Source organism: Apium graveolens, chromosome 6, assembly GCF_009905375.1.
Source record: "Apium graveolens cultivar Ventura chromosome 6, ASM990537v1, whole genome shotgun sequence".
NCBI lineage: Eukaryota > Viridiplantae > Streptophyta > Magnoliopsida > Apiales > Apiaceae > Apium > Apium graveolens.
The window spans coordinates 6491232-6515750 of record NC_133652.1 but is presented as its reverse complement, the minus strand read 5'-3'; the positions used below and the strand labels follow the sequence as shown (position 1 = coordinate 6515750).

The window sequence follows — 24519 nt, the reverse complement described above, 5'->3', positions numbered from 1 at the left end:
TTAAAAAATAAATAAAGAATTAAAAAAATGAAATTAGTGATGGGGTAAGGAGGTAGTAAGATGGAGATAATTAGTGATTTATTTTATTTTAGTAATTTGTTTATTAATTTCACCAGGCTGTAAGATTTAAGTAAAATCTGAATCAGTCAAAACATATTAAATTAAACACCTTTACTTCAGAACAGTTGTAGTGAAGCGTTATGTGTTTTATATTTGCATTAATGCTAAGTAATTAGTCTTGTTCTGGGAGGGCATCAGCATAGATAGCAAAACATGAGAGATTAAAACCAAAATAAGAACTTATAATACAAAATCAAGGACATATCCACTCATACTTGCAAAAGATAAAAAAAACTACCTAATCTATTTACAAGATAGAATAATACCTGTCGTCTTTGTTCATATGGTTTTGCACCAGTACGAGAGGTAAATTCCATCTTTTCTCGGGCATTCTTGCCAGCATCCGACAATTTTTTAAATTCAGGTGTGCCCCAATACGCGCATATCGAATTCCATGCCCGCTGAGAGAAGTAATGAGGCTTGAATGCTTCACCTTTTATGTCGAGTTCTTCTTCAGTATATCCGCATTCAAATAAGACATTCAACTTCTTGAGCAGTCGGACCCTCTCAGTACCAAGATAGGACTTAAAATTCCTATTCAGATGTGCTCTCACAGCTCCGTCCCCATCTTCTTCGAGAATCCCCTTCGGATAAATGTAGTACTCCTGTCAAAATAAATTGCTTAGATTTAAAATAAAAAAGCTTAGTAAAGTGTTTCAAATTAAAAAACATTCAGTCTCATATTAATTATTAGTAGCTAGAAACATGATAATATAAGACTAGTTAAACATTAGTAGTGGCTATATTTATTGCATGAATTGTGACAGTAGACTCAACAAAGTTAACTCAGGGTTGTCTTGCATTTTTAGTCCCACCAGCCACCACAGTTGTACTAGAGCAGTCAGTGTGATTTTAAAGTACTCAAATGAGTGTGATTATAAACTACGTTTAGGAGATTAACATGTGATACGCTAAAATGTACACTTACAATTTATATAGTCCTTAAAGAGAAAAAAACAAAACACAAACCGTGCATCATGTGAGTAAAAACCGTGAGAACTCTGGGAGCTACTTGCAAACTCTTATCTGAATGTTTTATTTCAGTTAAAAACAACACTAATGTCCACTAATTCTTATCTACACTTAACACAAATAAATCATAAAACCAGAAAACACACTTTTAGCCGCACAACGGGTCACACTTTTATTGAAAGATTGATTTACAATATCGAAGCGATAATTAGTGAATAAAATATATGATTTATAACCAATATATGTGATTTTAACCAAAATCATACACTTTGGTTTAAGCTACCTAATTTATATATTACTTGAAATGAAACAAGATATAAAAGTCTAAAAGTAAGTTCAAAAAAACAAGAAAGAAAGTAAACTCTAAACAAGAAAGAAAGAAAATGAAAAAGAAAGAAAACTCTAAACTCTAAACTCTAAAGGATGTTAAGAAAACAAGAATGAAACAAGAAAGTTGATCGAGGAGAATGAAATTAAGCATTACATCTGTTGAGAATAAATTAGAAGTAAAAACTCTAAACCCCAAGTAGTAGTTTACAAAGGCTGAAAGAAAAATAAAATTAAAATACTTACTTTAAAACAGTTGATACATCTGTTGTACCAAGCATTACGTGCAGCTCCCTTTGTAGAGATTGTATGTTCATCCCATTTCAGGCGAGCAAGGCGTGCCAATGTTTTCTTGGGTGTATTCCCCATAAAACTGTAAAAATATAATGAAAGTTTAGCAAGTTGATGTTAAAAACAAGCACTTTAAACAGATATAATGCTTATTAAAAACAAGAACTTTAAAACAATTTATGGTTGTCAATCCAAATGTCAGCAAATTTCTTAATGTCAGCAAAAATGCCAGGTCTTATCATCTCGATGGAGAACCCAACTCGGAAAAACCGAGCCACAGAACAAACCAGAACCAGAGATTTTTATTTAATCTAGAGGGGCCAATAAATGTAATCTGTAGCTAAACAATCTTTATTTACATCAATCTATATAATACTTGTAGCATCATCAGGTGTGTGCTTAGGTGTACATTCCTAACTAAGTTGGATTGCCTTGTCTAGTACAAACAATGCTCAATGTATAGAGGTGTTTATCAACACCGCACCCTTCCATTGTGGCATTCACTTCCCAATTTTCATACTATTAGTTGAGTTACTGGTCTGATTTTAGTTTTAACAAAATAGTCTGAAATTTAGCTGACTGTTACTATATCATTAAACAACACACTAAAGTCTTATATGCTAAAACAGACTGAAGTATGAAAATCACTATTGCATGACTGACAATAATTAGAAAATTATATTGTGGTCTGCTAAGCTTCCTGCCCACCACTGAGGTATTTAATGTTTCAAAGATAGATTTAGCTAGTACCTAACTGAGATATTAGCACATGCTTTAACCAATCTATACAAGTATTAAAAAAACTCAAGGCATTTTCTGTTAGCAATATTTGATAACAATGATATTAATATAATATAGTTCAACATAATTCCTCCCAGTTCAATTTAGATCATTTATGAACAGTATCTACATCTAGCATTCAAGTACTTCTGAGCTATAAACAGGGATACAAATTGCAATATGCTACACAAAAGTACTACCACATAAATAGTCATTATATTATGAAGTTTACTGCAAGGACAATGTTCAAACTCCTGCTATAACCAAGCTACAATTTTAGAAATGAAAATTTCATAAATCTTTTCTAATTACCATTTTGGCGTTTTTGTAATATTGACTTTTTCAAAACTTCCTGTTAAAAGAAAATACATGGAGAATTCATACTTGTATTCTAAAGAAATAAATTATTGTTTAAATGTTTATATAGCAAAAGAGGACTGTAAAACTGAAATGCAGAAACTAAATAGAGGAAAAAACCCCAGAAAGAAAACCTCCCTCTAAAAAACTACCAAAACAACAACCAAAATATTTATTGAAGGAATATAAATAAATTTATTACCCTTTTAGGTTCCGAAGTAATTGAACCGTTGGTCTTGCATTCCAAGTTGGTTTTCTCGGGTAGTCGCCTTCACAACACGTGCGCCTTTTCCTCTCAAACAGAATTGTTTGGCTGCCTTCTCCCACCTCGTAAGACCCTTCCCCCTGACTTTCTTCGTCACTAGGTTTGTGTGGATCACTTCCGCTGGTCCCACCATTATTGTATCCTTTTCCCTTCCTTGAGTTTGGACCAGTCCAGACCACCTAAAAAACACATAAAAGAGTATGTCAAAACAGTAATTGTCAAGGTCCCATTTGTATTAATCTGCAGTACACAGGGGGTCATAGGTCGGCCAGACTTTAGTCTTCTAAAATGACATGTTGATATACATCTTTTAATAGGCCCTGTTGATATACTAATACTGAAATCAACATCTGCAATAGTACTAACGGAAATCACTAATTACACTAACAACAGTCATTTAGTAAGCATGTCTCGAAAGCTGTCGTTGACGAAGTGGAAAATCTTTAACATCAAGATTTCTAAGTGAAGAAAATTCAAGATTAGGGTGATTAAAAAGAGTGTGTAGTAATACAGAAAACCAAGAATGGCAAACAAATATTATGCAGACCCCGGTTTAAGCTGGACCAAGGGAAGATTATAGCAAAAATATAATAGGAGATGAGACAATTAGCTTAATACAAAGTTTAATCCCAGCCCACTACTACTAATATTAGGTTTCATAATAAGATGGGGCTTTAAACAGTACTAAACTGAAACCTCAGCTCCTCCGCCTCCAAATTCAGTAACAAAAACCATCCAACAAACAAATTCAGTAACTCCCGACACACAGCAGTTACATACATAGTTTACACACAGGTATAGTTCATCTCCTTTATTTTTATTTGTATCCAATTAAGTTTTGTTTCTCAGTACACCCCACTAATTACATAACCCCCAAATAAGCCAAGAGAATGGTGAAAGAGAGAGCGCATTATAAAAATGTAAAAACCCCTAATTTCAAGGAAAGAGAGATGAACCTGTGAAGTTTTTATCAGCTTGATTGCATTCTTTGAGCGTTCATCAGCCATTGATTTTATCAGTCGATAGCCGCCTCCTTCACCCTTATTAAACCCTAATTTTAATTGACAGCCGCTTGAGAGAGATGAAAGTGAGAGAAATGGGGTAAAATATGTTTATATATTTTATTTCAATTCTACCGAGATCGGTGGAAATTAGCCGTGTGAAACTTTTCGTTGTCATTCGGTCAAATTTAATGAACCAATATATTTTTTTCTCCAGAAGCTGTTGAAACCTCTGTTCTGCACTAATTCAACAGAAGATATCATTCATCTAATAAAATTAACAAATACTTGGCCATCTAGCAAAAAAAAATTGCCTAAATGTAAATTTTATAGAAAATTAGATAAAGAAATAATTGCTTTGACACAAATTTGATTGAAATAATTAAAATAAATTACACTAAATCATCATTATCGCTCAAGTCATCTTCATCCTCATTTTTGTCTTCGTCTTCGTCTTCTTCTTCATCTTCTTTATCTCTTTCACTTTCTTCTTCATTGTTGTAATCTACCGAATAGTCATTTTCAAACATTCTCAAGTCAACAAAAAAATTTGAGGGATCACGAATAATAACTCTTTCAACATGCGATGATGAAGCATTTGACACTTCATTTTGTAAAGCATCATCATTCATCCCGGTTTTTTCTTGAATTGACACACTTTCATCAACTAGTCGCCTCTTTGTTGTTAAAACCGTGTACCATGATGATTTTGCATTAGAAATGTTTGGTGCATAGTATACTTGATGAGCTTGGCTAGCCAACACAAACACGTCTTCGGCATTTAGTTTTGATTTAACATCTACGGTAGTCATCCGGTGTTTATCGACTTTCACATGTGTCGTGTGATCAAACCAATGACATTTGAAGATGATCACTTGATGCCCATTTTGATAAAAGAGTTTTAAAATTTCTTCTATCCTTCCATAGTAGTTACCATAATGTTCTTCGTAAGAAGTCCCTAGAAATAAAATGTATTAAATTGGAAAACAATTGGTAAAGAAAAATACAAGTTAGATATTAAGAAAAATAATTAAATTTCTCACCAATGACAACAACACCGGAATTTGGTGAAGTGAGCTCATTAGCATTTACACAATCAAATTTGTAACCATTGCACTTGCATGCTTTATAAGACTCCACTTTATACAACGGACCTCTTATTAGGTCTATAAATTTCTTGTTGAGCTCTTCGTCATCTTGTACCTAATAACATATGTGAGAAATATAATATGAGGAAAATTTGTGTATGTGTCTGTGTATAAATTATAATGCATACCCTTCTTTCGAGCCAATCTTTTAATTGTTCTTTTTGAAATTGTTCCTTTTCCGCATCATTCAAATGTGGGTATTGTCGTTGTACCAACTTTTGAAAACCCCTACATAATCAAGTTAAATAATAAAAACATCACATTTTGAACTAAAGTAATTTTAAAAAAGAAGTTATTTAAAAATAACTTACCTCAAGTACTTTCCAACCTCCGGCGAATTAATAAGAACATAGTATGCCACGAGTTCATATTCATCACAACTCAAGATTCTATCTCTAGTTCGTAGACTAGGATGTGTCGGATATGTGTAAACTTCTAACAAATTGGCATTATGAAACATTTGAGGGGCCTCATTTCGACGTAATTGATTATGCATCAATCCATTCTTGGAATCAAAATATAACGTACAAAAGTGTACACATTCTTCCTCAATGTAGCGTTGTGCCATTGAACCCTCCGCTCGAGCTTTATTTCCAACCTTCAATTTCAAGTTGTGCAAGTATCTTTCAATAAAATACATCCAACGCCCATTGGCCGGGCCACCCAACTTACACTCAGTTGCTAAATGCAGTGGCAAATGCTCCATGGGATCAAAAAGACTAGGAGTAAAGACAGTTTCAAGCTTAGACATTATTGTCACTATATCTCTCTCCATTTTCTCTAAATCTGTGTATTTGAGACTAGACGAGCATAAATCTTGAAAGAAGTTGCACAATTCAATGATAGGATCAGACACATGTTTCGGAAGTAGATCACGACAAACGATAGGCAACATTTTTTGCATGAAGACGTGACAATCGTGTGATTTCATCCCACGAATGCAATTTTTCTTCCAATTCACACACCTAGATATGTTTGAGGCATACCCGTCTGGGAGTTTCAATGAGACTATCCACTTATACAACTTTTGAACTTGTTCACTCGAAAGTACATATGGTGCATGTGGTTTTATACCATTATCTTGAATCCACAACTCACGGTGTACACCTAACTCTTGACAATCCTTTCTTGATTTGGTTTTATCTTTAGACTTCTTCGAATCATCAAGAATTGTGTAGAAAATATTGTCAAATACATTCTTTTCGGTGTGCATAATGTCAATGCTATGATGAAGGCTGAGTGTCTCCCAATATGGAAGCTCAAAAAATGGAGAACTGTGAGTCCAATTATGTGTCACACCATAATCTTTTGGTTTTTTCTTCGATGACTTTCCCGGTGGGGGAAACTGTATTTGCTCACACATGACCTTTGCACGTGACCCTGAATGTCGAGCACAAACTGATCGTGTCTCAACTCTTCCAAATCTCGTACTCCTTCTGAGAGGATCATCTGGCTCCAAAAAATACCGAGCAGTTCCATAAAATGTTGTTTTACCACCATGTTTGAGTTGCTTACCTTTGACCTCTCCCATGCAAACTGGACATGCCAACTTACCTTTAGTGGACCACCCGCTAAGCATGGCAAGTGCAGGAAAGTCACTAATTGTCCACAAAAGTGCCGCCTTCATCATAAAATTTGTATGTGAGAACATGTCATATGTTTCCACTCCAGTATGCCACAACAATTTTAATTCATCAATTAATGGCCTGAGATAAACATGTAAGTCTTTTGTTGGATCCGTCGGTCCAGGAATGAGAAGAGGCATAAATATGTATGGAGCCTTAGTACACATGGATGGGGGAAGGTTGTACACAATAACCACCACAGGCCATACTGTATACTCCCTAGCGTGCTTATCGCGAAAGGGGTCAAATCCATCAGTAGAGAGCCCGAGTCTGACATTCCGAATCTCTTTTAAAAATCTTTGAAATCTTCGATCAAATTGTTTCTATTCATCTCCATCTGCCGGGTGACTTAATTCACCTTCAACTGCAATTCTATCATGGTACCATCTCATACATTTTGCAGTCTTCTCCGCCATGAATAAACGCTGCAATCTCATGGTAATAGGAAAGTAACGCAAGATTTTTCGAGGGATCTTTTGTTTTTTAGGATCTTTTTGCACTTTGTATCGGTCTTCTTTGCATATATCACACTTTGTCTTTTTGCTATGTTCCTTGTAAAATAACATACAATCATTCTCACAAGCATCAATCTTTTCATACTCCATATTCAATCCTTTAATCATCTTTCGCACGGTGTAGTAATTCTCAGGCAATTTATGATCATCAGGCAGTACTGATCCAATGAGGCGAAGCAAGTCATCAAAACCATTGTTACTACAATTATGCTTGTTTTTCCAATGAAGCAGCTTCATTACAAACTCCAGCGTTGTAAGATTGGCATTGTTCGGATAAATTGGTTCTGATGCAGTATTCACCATCTTGTAAAATTGTTTTGCTATTTCATTCGGTTCTTCCTCAAAATCCTCACAATCTTCGAAGGCATCATCATGTGCATCATGCATATCATCATCTTTGCAGCCCGTGTTAATATAACTTGTTCCGGCCTCGTTCCATGACATTTCTTTCTCCCCGTGACAATCCCATCTAATATACCATTGCATGATACCATGTCGATATAAATGTATTTTCACGGTACTAGGTTGCTTGTAGTATATATTACGACAATCTTTGCACGGACATCTTATAAGGCCATTATCTTCTTCTTCAAGATGCTCAATAGCAAATTTAATGAAATTATCCACACCAACTTTATATTCTTCCGTTATGTATTTTGCTTCATTAAATCGACTACGACCTATCCAACTACGATCGGATTCCATCTATAAATAACCACACATTGATATTAGGTGAATGCATTGCTAGACATAAAAAAGTAAACAACAACTAACAACTCAAAATTATAAACTTATTTTACTAATTATCCAAATATTCTAAGCCTAATATACAACAACCAAGTTAATTTTAGCAACAAATTCAAGTTACTCAAATCATTACATAAACACATAAATAATTGAAGAAATTAAGACATTAATAATAATCACATATAGAATTTAATGAACATAAAAATATATGAAAGCTTTAAAATTAAACTTACTTGAAAAAGAATGATGATCACATGAATGAATTTGATGAAAAAGGAGAGAAAATGATGAAATTGGGGGTGGGAAAGATGAGAAATACGGCTACTGGATGGAAAGAGGTAGTAGGGTTTCTAAAATGAACTCCTAAATTCAATGGAATACAGTTGAATTTATGACAAGGCTAAAAACGATGTAAATCGGTCGAATTTAAGTTTCCACCTTTTTCAGCCGACTTTCTTTTTTTACCGCTTTCAGTCGAATTTAGCATTTTAGTAAATTTAACCGAATTCTGTCAAACAAAGTTTCCCGCCTTGTATAAAATTTCGGGGGGAAATGAGGGAAATTTCCCGCCAAATTAAAAACATATTTCGATTGCCTGCAGTCGAATTTAGTAAATTACATTAAATTTTATTTGGTGAGAAAATTCTTTCTTTTTTTCCTTTAGTCATAAATTCGACCCAATATTTTTTCGGTTGAATTTAACTTTAAATACGACCGATTTAAATTCGACCGTTTTATTTCCACTAGTTAAAGTTGAATTTGATATACGACTGCTAGCGGTCGAATATAGTATTTCACTAAATTCAACCGAATTCAGTTTAATAAAGTTTCCCGCTGTAAACTAAATTTGGAAGGAAATTTCCCGCTAAAATATAAAAATAAATTTCGATTGTCTGCGGTCGAATTTAGTAAATGGAAAAAAATAATTTGGCGGGAAACTTCCCGCTTTTTTTCCCACCATTTGTAAATTTGACCGAATTTTTTTCGGTCGAATTTTACTCTAAATACGACCGATTTAAATTCGACTGTTTTTATTTCAACAGGTTGAAGTTGAATTTATTTGTAAATTCGACCAATTAAATTCGACTATTAGATTTCGACCGGGGCCAGTCGAATTTAGCCGTGCCAAACCGTGTCGACCGCCTGCGGTCGAATTTAGACGCGGTCGAAATTGCATCAGTTGTAATTAACCCTATTTTCTTGTAGTGATAATAGATATCACATTTTGAAAGAACTGATGTTAAACACACACAAAAACATCGGTTCCATTAAAAAAAGAAAGGTACGACATCGCTTCTGATAAAAGACTGATGTAATATGTTAAGTTACACATCAGTTTAACAAGTTTTTCGATGTTAATGTATCATATTGCTTTATATGTGATAAGTTTAAAATGATATACATGACATATGAATGAATAACTGAAACCATAGTGAAGGTATACATTGAAGAAAAATACATCACATTGTTAAGAAAAACGATGTCTAAACTGTGTATAGACGTCGGCTAATAAGCGATGTGTAATGCACCTACCTTTCTCATCGCATGCAAAGACATCGCTTGGATTTTAAATAGACATCGGCTAATAAGCGATGTCTATCGACAAATTTCTAGTAGTGTATGTTAAACTTTCCGGGGACGCATTAATCTCTATCATTTTATTTCATAATCAATCTAGATTTCTGACTAATTTGGATATTAGACTCAGATGACGTAAGGTGTATTAGTGACTAAATCACACGGATAATGTTCTTAGATGAAAATAAGTAACATTAGTTGATGCATTTGTAGTAGTAAATATGTGGAACAAAGATAATCGGATATTAATACTGTATATATGATTTCATTTTAGCGAAATAGTAGTAAATATTTGGGACGAAGATACTCCAAATTGCTACTGAATATATGATTTTCATTTTCGCAAACAAAAGATATTCTCTCATGCTTTCAAAAAAAAAAAAAAAAAAAGATATTCTCTCATCATCTACTGAATCCAGATACATAACTACAGCTTCGCTACATGTACTTAATCTTTTCCCTTTGAACTGGAACAATGTGATTGTAGTTTTACAACTTATTTATGCTTGTTCAAACAAAATTTATAAACTCTGAAAACTTATATACAATTCAAGTCATTGGAATGGCTCGACTAATTCAATTTCCCCAGTAGTTATAACAGCTTCGAAACACTCAGCAGCTTCTAATGCAATGATGCACCCTTGTCTTTGTAAATAGACCAAGATTATACCATGCAGAATATATAGTTTATTCTACCAAGGAGTGCTTCTGTCAACAAGCTTTCAACAATTGGCACAGATTGTTCACCGAACCGTCTAAGAACCACAGCCATTAAGACCAAACTTTAGACATGTGGAGGATCAACATCTAAAGCAGTTGCAAAGGCTTTTAAAGCTTCTATGTGGAGGCCCTTTGCTTCATAAAATGCTCCTGAGATAGGCAAATTTATGATCATATCATCTTGGAATGTATTATAGAGTTTGGAAGTACTTATTTTTATAGTGACTACAATAGGAGAAAGTACTTTCAAAAAATGGTCAGACTGAAATGCCTTTGAAGCTTACTGACAAGAATGGAGAGAAAAAACATTTGGGAAGCAATCCTAATGCGCAGTCGTTCCTTTTCAAAGGCATCGAAGTTGCCCCTTGTATGTCTGCGTGTTGATCCATTGCCAAGCCGAAGAACCAAAGGTGGAAATTCAAGGTATACGAGTCCTCCAGCAAACAAAAAGAAGTCAGAAATGTTGTTACACAGTAAGTCATAAACTACGTACACAAGGAAACAACAAGCAAAATATGCAATCTTTAGCAGATTCAGATCTAAGCAGACTTCAGAGGGGGAAAATTGTAAGAGATATCAAGGTACTTCGTACATTGAGGGATAATAATGTAGAAGCCCAATAGGATGATTTATCAGTCTCCTGTCAATGCTACAGCTGATGACTCGCTAGAGAGAGTTTCAAGTGATTGTCAAGATGAAAAGAGTTTCAAGTGATTGTCTTTTATTATATATATTTAAGCCTCATATAACAGATAGCTAGAGACACTAATATGTAGAATATTATCCTAATTAGAAAATTATTATAATGACTGAACTATGAAACAATAAGCAATCGATAGTTTTCCAGACAAGAAATGGAGTCACGCAATCAACGAATCCAAAGCTCAAACACCAAAAATAAGAGCATTCAAACGAATCCAACAAACATAGTCACGAATGTTAGCTAAAAAGATAAATGATGTCCAAAATACAATTGTATTCCCTAAACATTTTATCTCCAGTTTTTCGCAAAAATCTCCTCGATCTCCTAATGATTTTTCCCCTTGATCTTCTTTAACAATGTTCGACATATCAGATCCTGCAATTTATCAATTTTGAGGTCACGAGCAGCCTACAATCACAAAAGATAAAAAAAATAAATAAAAATCTGCACTAACAAATGGCTACACAAGGGGAAAATCTAAAAAACACACCATATTACACATAATGTTATGTCATGGTCATTGCTTACAATAAATAATTTAACCTCAGAAAATTAAAAAAAAAGTGACAAACAAGTATCATTACATCGTCATTAAAGCTTGTTGAACAACAATTTAGGATCACCTGCAGCTTGTTTCAGTGGCAATTTAGGATACATCTTGATTAATTTACAGAAAGATGTTTAAAATTTGTAATCCAACATTTAAAACCAAATGAAGAAATCATATAGAAATCAAGAATTCATCATCTTATTAAGTATAGTAGCACGACATTCTTTGATAAAGAGAATACAGGACAATCTGGAATATAATTTCCAAATTAACCGTCACATATCTCTGGTCTAATAGTGTGGGTTGAAATTGAACAAAATTATCAAAGCTCTTCCATATCTCCATCGTAATTATCAAACACTAAAATTATCATAGATTTCGAGCTTTAGCTACCAGGCGTATATAAGCATTGTAGTAATTAAAAATTTTAGTCATCATATATAATTAAGCAAATTTAGTGAAGTATGCAAGCTTTATGACTTAGGGACTGTTTGGCAAATCTTATAAGCCAACTTATTGACTTATAAGCCCGCAACAGACGAGTGTTTGACAACCCAACTTATAAGTTGAATTTACAATTTCTAAGCTAATAAGTTGAATGTGAGTAACGACATACTTTTTCTCAACTTATTTTTGATTTTTCATTTTTTTATCAATTTTAGTTTTAAAAAATATATTTTTTAATGTTAATCTCATTTAAAATATAAGAATTAAGATAATTATATTTAAAAATTATTATTTTAGTTCATTTAAATAAAAAAAATTATGAATTATAAGTTAAATTATCTAAACACTTGTATAACTTATAAGCATTTATCAACTTATCACTTATCATTATAACTTATCAGTCACTTATTCATATTCAAGAACAGACACTTAATATATGCAACATAAAAAAATATTTACATAAAAATTGCAAACAATATGTGTATTACATATATATGTGTGTGATGAATTGTACTAAACAATCAAATCCGGGTAAGAGATCATATTGGTTAGACTGACAGAGGCCTAAGATAGTCATGAGAATAAACTAAACAGTATCATATATATATATAGTATTATATATATATATATATATGAGCGGAGAGGGAGAGGAAACAAACTCGAACGAGAGTACAGAAAGTGGTCGGATCAACATCAACAAACTGAGCATCAAAAGCGTTGAGAGAATCGATGACAGCCTCGTCTTCGAGGGTAGAATAGGGTACACAATGATGTTTGCAGTATTCAATAACCTTATTCAAGGTCTTGCCATCGATTTGATGAAGCACAATGGGGGAATTGTGATCGCTCTTTGGCCTTGATAGAAGCTCTTTCGCGATCGACACGGACATGAGAATTGGCTTTTTCTCTACCTCAAAAACCTGTCCATCGGAACTTTGGACGAGTACCGTTAACTCCATGGCTGGCTGCGTTTGATTGGAAAAACCAGGGTTTTTCTCTTGTATAATCTACCAACGCACCTGATCATATCCTAGGATCCTTTATACTGCGATCACAATACCATATACACTCAATTTAAAACTGCAAATTTTCTATTTACATTTGTATTTGAATGTAAATATAAATTTATCCTTTAGAAAAAAAAATTAGATTTGAATTAGATTTAATATTTATAGATCTAAAATCCGAAACATAATCAAAATTCAAAATTTGAAAAATATTGGAAAAAATCCCCACACACATATATATATACACACATACTAGCCTAAAACGATGCATGAATTATTTTTAATATTATACAATTTTTGAATTTAATTTGAAGTGGAAATTTTAAACTCTGAAATTTATTTATTAGAAATTTTTGATAATATGATTTGATAATTATTTTAAATATGCATATGTATAAAAGAAATTTTAGTTTTTAAAACAATATCACTGAATGAAAATTTTAGTTTTGTTGAAATTCACAGGTGTGTCTATAAAAAATAATTATGTTTTAATTAAAAGATAAATTTTAGCTCTCATCAATAGTAAACAAATTATCTTTATTTTGGTATACCGAACAAATCTAACTAATTATATTCAAATTTATTTTGGTTTAATCAATATATTCCTAAACTTTGCTAGCAAAGAATTTTTCAAATTACGCTAAATACCTTCCCTTCCAATTAAAATTATACTACTTACTACTCTTATGTCCTTTTTGGTAAATGTACGTTCAAATATGGATCCTCCAACTATATATGGGTTAACCCGTTGTTCCAAGATTACTAATTTTTACAGCTATAGATTGTTATCAAGTTGGATAATCCGGTTTCAGGGGTGAAACCTATGTCTATTAGATTATATCAGATCAAATATTGTACAACAAACTTAACGTGATTGTAGCAAGATCAAGCCTATCATTACTCCTCTATGTAAGTAAAATTCAAATTTAAATGTACTTCTGCTTCTATCGATTGTAAACATAGCATAAGTTACAATATTTGCGTTATTTGGATTGTAAAAACACAGTAGTATCTTGCCATGACTGCAGATGGTAATCCATCTGCATAGAAACAACGTAATAATGGTCCATTATCTCATTCTACTTCACAAAAAGGTAAGAGTCTCTTCAATGACCAAGTCATATTCGAATTTTAATGTTTTCACATGGTTTACGGGACGATGTGTTGTAGGTTGGAGAAAAAACAAGTCAATTGTTTACATTTTCTATTGGTAAAGAGAACTCTTCTATAAATTCTACAGTTCCTCAAAACCACAATCACAATGTTCAAGGATCTTCTGGTTTAGGTATGTGTTACAGAGATATGTTTACCATAGTAATCTTAAATTATCTAAGTTCATGTTCTATGTTTGTAGGGCACAAACGAAATCCTCTTGGCCAGTTGTCTCAGTCATCAGCATTGAAAGGTTTGAGGATTGTTTTTTGTATCACTATTAACTAAATTTTCAGCATTATTAACTAAATTTTTGTAGGCTTGGATGAACGTTTCTTGCATGCCCATAAGAATTCACAGTCACAACATAAACTCTCTTTGTCAAGTTTGAGCTATCAATTTGGAACAACTCAATTACTATCTTCTCGAAAGGATAGTCATGTGAACCATCCATCGTCATCAGGTTGGTTGGACGATATGTTGTTTAAATTTTGTTACAGAAAATGATCTTCCCCGCATTTGTAGGTCGGAAGCGCTTCTCTCCTGGACCATTGTCTCCTTCTTCCGCGCTTAAAGGTCTGCCATATTATTGTGTAGGAATGCAACTAACTTGAATTATTGATAGGTCACTAACTTATCATCAAACTAACAAAATATATGGAACATCTTTTCAGGTTCAAGGATAAAATTGTAGAGTTTTCTGAAAAATTTAAATTTCGGGACGAATTGTTGCATCAATGTTCATTTTCTGAGAATGCGGACCCCAATGTCTCAGTATCAAGTAAAAGCGGTATATATAGTATTCCATTGATGTATATTTTGTTTGCCCACAAATATCTTTGATGTCCACGCATGTTTGACGTAATTTTTTGTTATGTTTTGTCCATCGTCCAACTAATCCTCCAATTGTTCTTACACCATCACAACTAAGGCTTAATTTATTTGATCTAACACCTCAATCTGGATTGATGCACATAAGCTTCTCAGCTAATCCATATACTCCTAAACAATCAGCGTCTTCAGGTATAACTATTACTGTTCAATAACTTTATAACTTTTGTATAGTTAGTAGTAGTACATCTAACTTTTTCAATCCATGTTTCTCAAGTTTTACAGCAAAGTCCTATTGCTCGAATATTACAGAATAGGCCAGCATTGGCTAAGAAACATAGTATGTTTGAGCTCCCTGCATCTAGGATAATACCAAGCAACAATCCAAAATTAAATATGAAAGAGTCTGGACATTGTTATAAGTTTCCATCAAAAATTTTATGCAAAAATGCTCCTTTAATGATTTCACATATTGAAACCTTTTTATTATATGCGCAGACAAGAATTTACGATCCCCGTCAAAGTTACGCACTAAAGATAAAAAGGCACAGATCAGAGGCGGACACAGACCCGAAACATGAGGGGGGCCGAAATATTTTTATAAAATGGAGATCTTCGCTCTTTCAAGTCATCACAATTATCCATAATCAAATCTACATTGATTTTTAACTTAAAATGGATAGTCCTTTGAACTCAAATGGAGAGGAGACTTGATTTAATTCTTAAAAAGCCAGTGAACGTGAATTTTGGTTTGTGGAAACTAGAAGCAGACACAAGAGAGTTCAATTTTAGTATACAGAGCCGATAAAGTGGAAGTGTTTTGATGTATCTGACTTGCTTATTGGGCTTTGTATGGGCCAAAGTTGAGATACTTTTCTAGATTTATGATCTACTTAGTATTAAGTGGGAGGGGTCTTTTTGTTGCACAACCCATTAATATACAAAATACATACTACTAATATAAAGCTCCTGCAAGAATGGGGGGGGGGGGGATGGCCACCCATGGCCTTACCTTGCGTCCGCCCCTGGTGCAGATTGATACTCGCATTACAGAAAACTCTACCATGACTAAGAAAAGAGAACGACGAAATACACTATCAGTTATAATTCTAGAGCCTGAGGATCTTGGTGTTCCACTACCAGGTCGTTTTAATATTACTACAAAATATATTTAATTTTTTTACCTCTCATTATGTTTAGATTACTATTAATAATTTTGAAAATTTTGTGCATACTGGTTTCCCCATAATGAATGTTACTTTTGTCCGATTATTTTTATATTTTCAAAGGCATTTCTTATAGCATTTTTATTGTTGTTTTGGCAATTTTCCATTAACTGAGTATAAAATTCAGAAGGAAACTCTTCAAGCACTAGAAATTTGATGGATGCTTTCAATGATGCAAGTGATGTACCACTGGAAGATATGCCAGAATATGAGCATACATATATTAATAATTAAAGGATCATGTGAGAAACATCCATGAAAGATGAATCATAATAATTTTCAATCATGAATGTGTTTGCAGATGATGAACTTGATACAAGTGAACCCCAGGGTCATTTATAAGATTGTAACGATGAATATATAGATGAGGATTTCGGTATATGTTATTCCAATTAATTCACCTATGCACTTTATATAAAGAAATTGATTAAAACTGCGGATAACCTTTTTAAATATTTTTTTCAGATTTTTGGAAAGGATACATGGATCTTGGACCACCATCGAAAATTTATGGAAAATGTAAAGTAAGGATGTAGAATGAAGAGAGGAATAATAGATCAAGTAAAAACTGTAATATCCGGGATATAACGTGTAATTATTTTTGTCAATAAATAAATATTATGTGATTATTATATGAATTTTTGGTGAATTATCTATTAATTGGTATCTGTGTTTGATGTTTATATGTGATAAAATTTGAGAATTTTAATTTTATATGTCTAAAATAAAGTATAGATTATTTTGATATTTTTCTATTAATTTATATGTTGTTATATGATTTTATAAAGGATTTATAGATTTAATAAATTATTTTTCAAATTAATTGTTAGGAATATGTGTATTAGTTTGATGATAAGTTAAACAAAACACTTAAGTAGAAATCTAGTGATTGTAGCCTCAACGGATAAGACCATCTTGGCTATCCGTTGAAGGAGTAGCTTTACTCAGCAATAAGTTTAGTATTGTAGCACATTTCATTCTCTGGATTCAAGCTGTAATTCTTAGATGTTGTAGGAAAGTATCAGTCATGTTGACTACTAGTGGATATGCAAATAGGAGGGCTAATTGTAAATATTTCATGCCTTGTAATTTTGTATAAGTGAAGAAGTATCAACTGATATTGAAGACCTTCAACGGATAAGAAACAAAGCTTCAACGGATGTCTCTAATGCTTCAACGGATAATATCCATCAACGGATAAGTGCTTCAACGGATAAAGACTTCAACTGATAATGCATCAACGGATAAAGCTTCAACGGATAAAGCCTCAACGAATAAGGCATCAACGGATGAAAGCTTCAACGGATGCTTAGTTCATTAGCAGTTGATAGTGACAATTCACAAGCTGACAGAGGCACATGGGCTGACATAGACAAACTGGAATGTGGAAGCCTCTAGGAGGAATCAAGAAAATGCAGCATTTCCATTCTGATGCAAACAAGGAAGTATTCAAAGATCTACAGCCAAGCCCAAATTGCATTTGATAGAGAAATGAAGAAGAAACATGTGAAGAATCTTTTTAATTGTATTTTACAGTTTTGTCTTCACTTTAAACTTGGTGATATATAAACCAAGTAGCAGCTAGTAATTAGACATGAATTTTCCTGAGCTGTTTAGAAATATCCAGAGAGAAAATCATCTAGTTTGTACTAGGAAGCAGCTGTGATTTAATTCTTTGAATCACAGATTTTCTGAAATAACACATCTCTGGTGGAACAACAAATCCACCAGAAAAGTTTTTAAGATCTTTGTGTTCTTTACATTTGTGTTTGAATATATATATGTCTGCATTGGCTTCAAGCAATTCACACACACTTGTTCTCATAAACACTTAGCCTTAGAAACTGCTCAAAACTTGAAAAAGTTTTGAGATTTACATTCAACCCCCTTCTGTAAATCTCATTGTTAGTCCACTGGGAATAACAATTGGTATCAGAGCAAGCTCTTAACATACAAAGAGTTTAAAGATCTATTCTGCTAACATCATGAGTGCACAGAAGAATCCTCCTGCCACCATCATGAGTAGGAAGGATATTGGTATAAGATTCCAGTCCTGGAAAAAGATAATTATCATCACTGGAAAGTGAAGATGCATTTACATCTTCTTTCTCAAGATGAAAGCTACATCAACTGTATTGAAAATGGTCCTCACATCCCTCACAAAGTGGCCACAACTGCTACTGCAACAGTTGCTGTTGGACAGTCCATTTCCAAGTCAAAAGCAGAATGGACTATTGAAGACATGGAAGAAATCCGCAAGGACAAGAAAGCCATGAACATTTTGTTTAATGGATTAGATCAAGACATGTTTGACAATGTCATCAATAGCCAAACTGCAAAGGAAGTTTGGGATACTGTACAAATCATCTGTGAAGGTACTGAGCAGGTCAGAGAGAACAAGATGCAGCTTCTTATTCAACAGTATGAATATTTTCACTTTGAAGAAGGTGAATCATTAAATGATACGTTCAACAGATTTCAGAAACTGTTAAATGGATTGAAGCTGTATGGTAGAGTGTATCAAGTCAAGGATTCCAACTTAAAATTTCTTAGGCTCTACCAAAGGAATGGAAGCCCATGACTGTCTCTCTAAGAAATTCTCAAGACTATAAGAACTTCACACTTGAAAGATTATATGGAATTTTGAAGACTTATGAACTTGAAATGGAGCAGGATGAGCTGTTGGAAAAGGGAAAGAGAAAAGGAGGAACAATTGCACTTGTAGCTGACAGTGAGAAGAGTGAAGCCAGGAATGAGGAGAAGACAATGCCAAGTCTCAAAATTGGCACAAGCAAATCAGAATCAAGCAAGGGTAACACTACTAGAAAAAGTAGAATAGACATCGCCTCTTAGACATCGGTTGCTGTTGGCACCAATATAAAAAGTATTTTTTACATCGGTTTTAATCAAGCGGTGTCTTTGTGTTATATAAACATCGATTATTTATACCAACTGATGTTATATGTCTGTTTTAAAATTTTAATCCAGCACGCCTCCCCCATTTCCCCTTAGCCAAATAATTGATTCCCTCTTTAAAATTCCCCCGTTTTTGCCTTGAAAAAATTTCAATCCTTATCTCCCTCCCCCTCTTTTCAACTTTTCACTTAAAATTAAAAATTAAAAACACATATACATACTCTCATCTCTAAAAACATAAACATAAAATCAAATAAATCAAAAACTCTCGTCTCTCTCTGCCCGACTGAAGATCTACTCGACTGAAGAACAACTCCATCCCTCTCGCTCAACTGAAGTAAAAGTATCGCTCTTTCTTTCCTCGACTGCTCTCTCTGTGCTCTCTTTGTGCTCTCTTTGCGGTGGAGGTCAAAGCTTTTATTGGGTAAATTTTTAAACCCTAATTTGTTAATAACTGAGTAATTGTTTGAATTGAGTATGTTAAAGTTTTATTTAGATGAGTAATTGTTTAAATTATTTATGTAGGTGATACATTATAAAAAATATATATTAATGGGTTGTGCTTCTCGCTAATCTTATTATGGTGCTACAAGTCACAAGATGAGATGAAACTCATGGACATTGATAGTGAACATCTTGGAATACCAGAAGCTGGGTTTGCAAGGGTCTGTAAAGATCTCTTTTGGGCTTCTTCTAATTCTTACATATCTAACTGGCACACTTCTCCTCAGCTCTTCCCTAATCTTGTTAATCCTAAAAATAATGTTTCTTATAATGTTTGTAGCAACTTCTTTATTACAAAAGACTTCTATGTATTTGTTTACACATACTATTTATGTTTGTTATCCCCGCTAGTTTTTATGTATATTTATGATTAGTTAGTAAAGTTGTGGTTTTCGAAAAGCCGAAAAATAGAACCAGGAAAGAGTGTTATCAAATACTTGTGTTGATTGGTCTGCCCTTCTAATTAATTGGAAAATAGACGGTTAGTACACATGTCCCCTGTCTCGACGGAGCTGCTTTATAGATTAATGATCTTTTTTTGTGTTTACTTGATATAGCACCATCGATCTTGTAAATTCTTGGACTCATGCTTTTGTGTTTGCTAACTTTTTGGTACTCAATATTGTGTTATATCATTTTTTATAATGATTTTGGTGCATTATCATGTCGACATTTACAACTTTACTAATAATACATGGGGCAGAAGGTTTGATATGCCAAAAGAAAAAATGGCACATTCGCATCTTGGTATCACATAATCTTGTGTTGGATACTCAGATGAATCAATGGTAGATCTGCCTTCTTTACCAGTTCCCATGTATGTTTAGTAAACTGAGCTAACATAACTTTATTAGTGTTTATTGGGCAATTGATGTGTCTGATGCTGGTGATCTGGAGAATGAACTTAGTAGTAAGCAGGTTAGCTTTGTGGATGTGATGAGTTTGATGGTTGCCACTAATTGGGCTAACCAGTTGGTTATGGATGATCTTGCTATTGCTGGGCAGGTATGCTTTTTATTTACAGACAATCTGATATCAATTTCATAATTATTAATAATTGTTGAGTCTGGAGTTGGTTTGGATCATAACATATTCTTGGATACTCTAATGTAATTCACAGCCTGATTATTGACTGTAATTCACAGTCATAAAATTTACCAGAAAGAGGAAAATGGAAAAAGACAATAAGGATCTGTAAAAGCTCAAAAGTTACTCTGATCTAGGCCTAAAATTGAGAAGTACTTGAGCTCCTATGTACTTTATGGATTGCTTGGTAACATTATGGCGTAAATACTAGGAACTATTCTCAGTTCCATGATGAGCATGATACTGACAATTGTAATTGTTGCCTGCAGTTGGATAAAGCTGCTTCTTCCCTTTTGAATCGAAGGATTCCATTGTGATTGCGAAAGTAAATGCAGACAAATATACACGCCTGGCTTCTAAATACGAAATCGAGTATGCTTCCTTGGCTTCATATTCTTGTTATAAACCAAAAGTAACCCAATGTAGGTGTTTGGTACTGGCTACTGAGTGAATCTTTGTGCTAAATATAATAAAGGAAAGGCAGCTATCTTTTAAAAGATAGAGAAGAGGAAAATGTTCATTTTATGAAGAAGTTTCACCCGGGAAGAAGGTATGTGAAGTTTTTCGATTATCAGAAGATAATTGCTTTTGCAGTGATGACTTTTGTCACATTTGCTGAGGCATGCTTCCAGGAATTTGGTGACAGGGTTAAACACCAGATGACCTTCAATGAGCCCTATACTTTTTCCATTCAAGGCTATGATTTAGTGCTTGAGGCACCGAGAAGATGTTAAATTATTAGCTATTTGTACTGCAAGGATGGAAATTCTGCAAATGAGCCTTATGTTGTAGGTCACAATGTTCTACTTGCTCATGGAACTGCAACATATATTTATAAAAAAATGTACAAGGTAAATATAGTTGTTTACAATTTTTTGCTGCAATGGTAAGTTCATTCTGCTTGACATAATATATAGTGCAATGTTTTTCTCTCTTTGGTGACAGTCTTCTGCATGTATCAAGATGCCTAAGGAGAGAAGAGATTGTGCCACATCACAGTCAAGAACATCCTTGTTTCCATGTGGACCGAGCCCATATTTTGGAAATATTCCATGGCGAAGCTTCCGTAGTTTAGTTGGCAAATGATATGTGGGTAATCAGTTGTCATTTATTACATAGATGTATGAATTGTATTATAGGCATAGCTATGGGAATTACAAGTTTTCGGTTTTTCATCGTTGTAGGACTTGATCGATTTGATTTGGTAATGATCATTGGAGTTTGATTTTAATAGTTTCTTCTTTTGGCAAGTTTTTTGGCATTCATTTTTTTAAAATGTGCACCATTTATATTAATGAAAAATGATGTTATTTTAACATAATACATCAGTTTTAGTTGAACATTGACATCGGTAATACCGATTAAAACCGATGTTAAATACTACAATAAAAAAAATCTTAAAACAGAAAACCGATGTTATTAAGCTTTATAGACATCGGTTTGTCACCAATAGATATCGGTTTAAAATAAAGAAACGATATCAAAAGTTATGTTTATATCGGTTTATCTTGAAAACCGTTGTTACTGGTATTAGTAACATCAGTTTAATGGGTAAATGAAAATATTTTGCCTATTTCATGTATGCTTAAATTGATAAAAATATCATATTATGATAATATGTGAAGATTAGATATGAATTAGAAATTTAACATCTTTAAAAACTGATGTTATACGTCTTCTTTAACAGCAGTTTAAAACCGATGTTAAATGGGGGGTCTTTAACATCACCCACGAAGACATCGGATTTTTTTGTTCATAGACATCAGTTTTTAACCGATGTCTATTCTACTTTTTCTAGTAGTGTAAAGAGCAAGTAGCTGAGGATGAAGACAATTCCAGTCAGGATGACTCTGATGATGTTGATGAACATCTGGCTTTTCTGTCTAGGAGGTTTGCAAAAATGAAGTTCAGGAAAAATACAAAATTCACTAAGCCAAACAAAAACATGGTGGACAAATCTAAGTTCAAATGTTATAACTGTGGCATTAGTGGACACTTTGCAAGTGAGTGTAGGAAGCCAATCTCTGATAAAAAGAAATTTGAGCAAGTTGACTACAAAAAGAAGTATTTTGATTTGCTCAAACAAAAGGAAAGAGCTTTTCTCACTCAAGATGATTGGGCAGCAGATGGAGTCAATGAAGATGATGATATGGAATATGTCAACTTAGCCCTGATGGCTAATTCTGATGAAAATAAAACTAGTTCATCAAGCAACCAGGTAATTACTACTGATCTCTCTCAGTTTTCTAAAAATGAATGCAATGAAGCAATAAATGATATGTCCAATGAATTATATCATTTGCATGTTTCCCTTAAATCACTAGCTAAAGAAAACACTAGGATCAAGGAGAATAATGTGTTTTTAAGTGATAGGAATGCTGTGTTAGAGGATCAGGTAATTGAGCTTGAAAAGATTAAACTTAAATGCTTGACTGTTGAGAGTGAACTAGCAGAAGCTGTTAAGAAAGTAGAAATTCTTTCTAAACAGTTAAAAAGTGAGCAAGAGGTAATCAAGGCCTGGAAAACATCTAGGGATGTTAGTGTTCAAATTGCCAAGGTTCAGGGAATTGAATCATTCTGTGAGGATGCCTGGAAGAAAAACAAAAAGAAGTTAGAATTAATTGATGGATTGTCAGCGGATGTGGAATCAACGGATGATGAAAGTTATCCGTTGAAGGAAGAAAAAGAGCATCCGTTGAAGGCTCATCAATTAAAATAGGCAAGTAATTTTAAAAATAAAAACTTCAATAAGAAGAATGATTCAACTCTCAAGAACTTTGTCAAAGAAGGAGCTAGCACATCCAAAGATGACAGTAAGGTGAATATAGGACACATGACTTTAGATCAGCTGAAAAATAAGCTTAAGTTGGTTGAGGATAAGAAGGAAACTAAAAGGAAATCTAAAAGAAATGGGAAGGTAGGGATTAATAAACATAACAATTACACTCCTGATAGGCATGCTCCTAGAAAAAGCTGTGTGCATTGTAAAAGTGTTAATCACCTATCTAATAATTGCAAATCTGTTAAAAATACTCCCATGCCTTCAAATCCCTCCATGCCTAACATGTCTATGTCACCTCTGCATGCTATGCCTGTTATGTCTCACCAGAATCCCCATGCACATTTTGCAAACATGCCATATATTAATAATCCTTATTTTACTGCATTTAGTATGCCTCACATACCATACAATATGCCCATGTGGAATAATTTGTTTCCACAATCTATGCCTTATCAAATTCAATCAAGTGTGCTAAATGATTCTGTGACTAACCCTACACTTCAATCAACTATATCTGAGACCAAGGTTGACCCAAAGCTACCTAAGTCAAAAGATGCAGGAGGAATGAAGTCTAGGAAAAAGACTAACAAGGCTGGACCCAAGGAAACTTGGGTACCAAAATCAACTTGATTGATTTTGTTGTGTGCAGGGACAAAGAAGGAATATATGGTACTTGGACAGTGGCTGTTCAAGACACATGACAGGAGATTTCACCCTGCTCATAGAGTTTAAAGAGAGAGCTGGCCCTATCATAACCTTTGGAGATGACAGCAAAGGATTCACTATGGGATATGGCTTGATTTCAAAAGGAAATGTCATCATTGATGAAGTTGCATTGCTTGATGGTCTCAAACACAATTTATTGAGCA

The 24519-nt window shown here is 33.6% G+C and overlaps 2 protein-coding genes across 2 annotated transcripts; both read right to left on the bottom strand.

Moving 5' to 3' along the window:
• Window positions 1-4505: 4505 nt before the first annotated feature.
• LOC141664485 (uncharacterized) lies at window positions 4506-7053 on the bottom strand. The gene is made up of 4 exons (XM_074470439.1): window positions 5573-7053; window positions 5390-5489; window positions 5157-5316; window positions 4506-5071 (listed from the first exon to the last, which is right to left on the bottom strand). The coding sequence occupies exons 1-4, from the start codon at window positions 7051-7053 to the stop codon at window positions 4506-4508; spliced, it is 2307 nt and encodes a 768-aa protein (XP_074326540.1).
• Window positions 7054-11306: 4253 nt separating this feature from the next.
• LOC141667859 (uncharacterized) lies at window positions 11307-13212 on the bottom strand. The gene is made up of 2 exons (XM_074474493.1): window positions 12806-13212; window positions 11307-11557 (listed from the first exon to the last, which is right to left on the bottom strand). The coding sequence occupies exons 1-2, from the start codon at window positions 13103-13105 to the stop codon at window positions 11474-11476; spliced, it is 384 nt and encodes a 127-aa protein (XP_074330594.1). The 5' UTR covers window positions 13106-13212; the 3' UTR covers window positions 11307-11473.
• Window positions 13213-24519: the final 11307 nt, after the last annotated feature.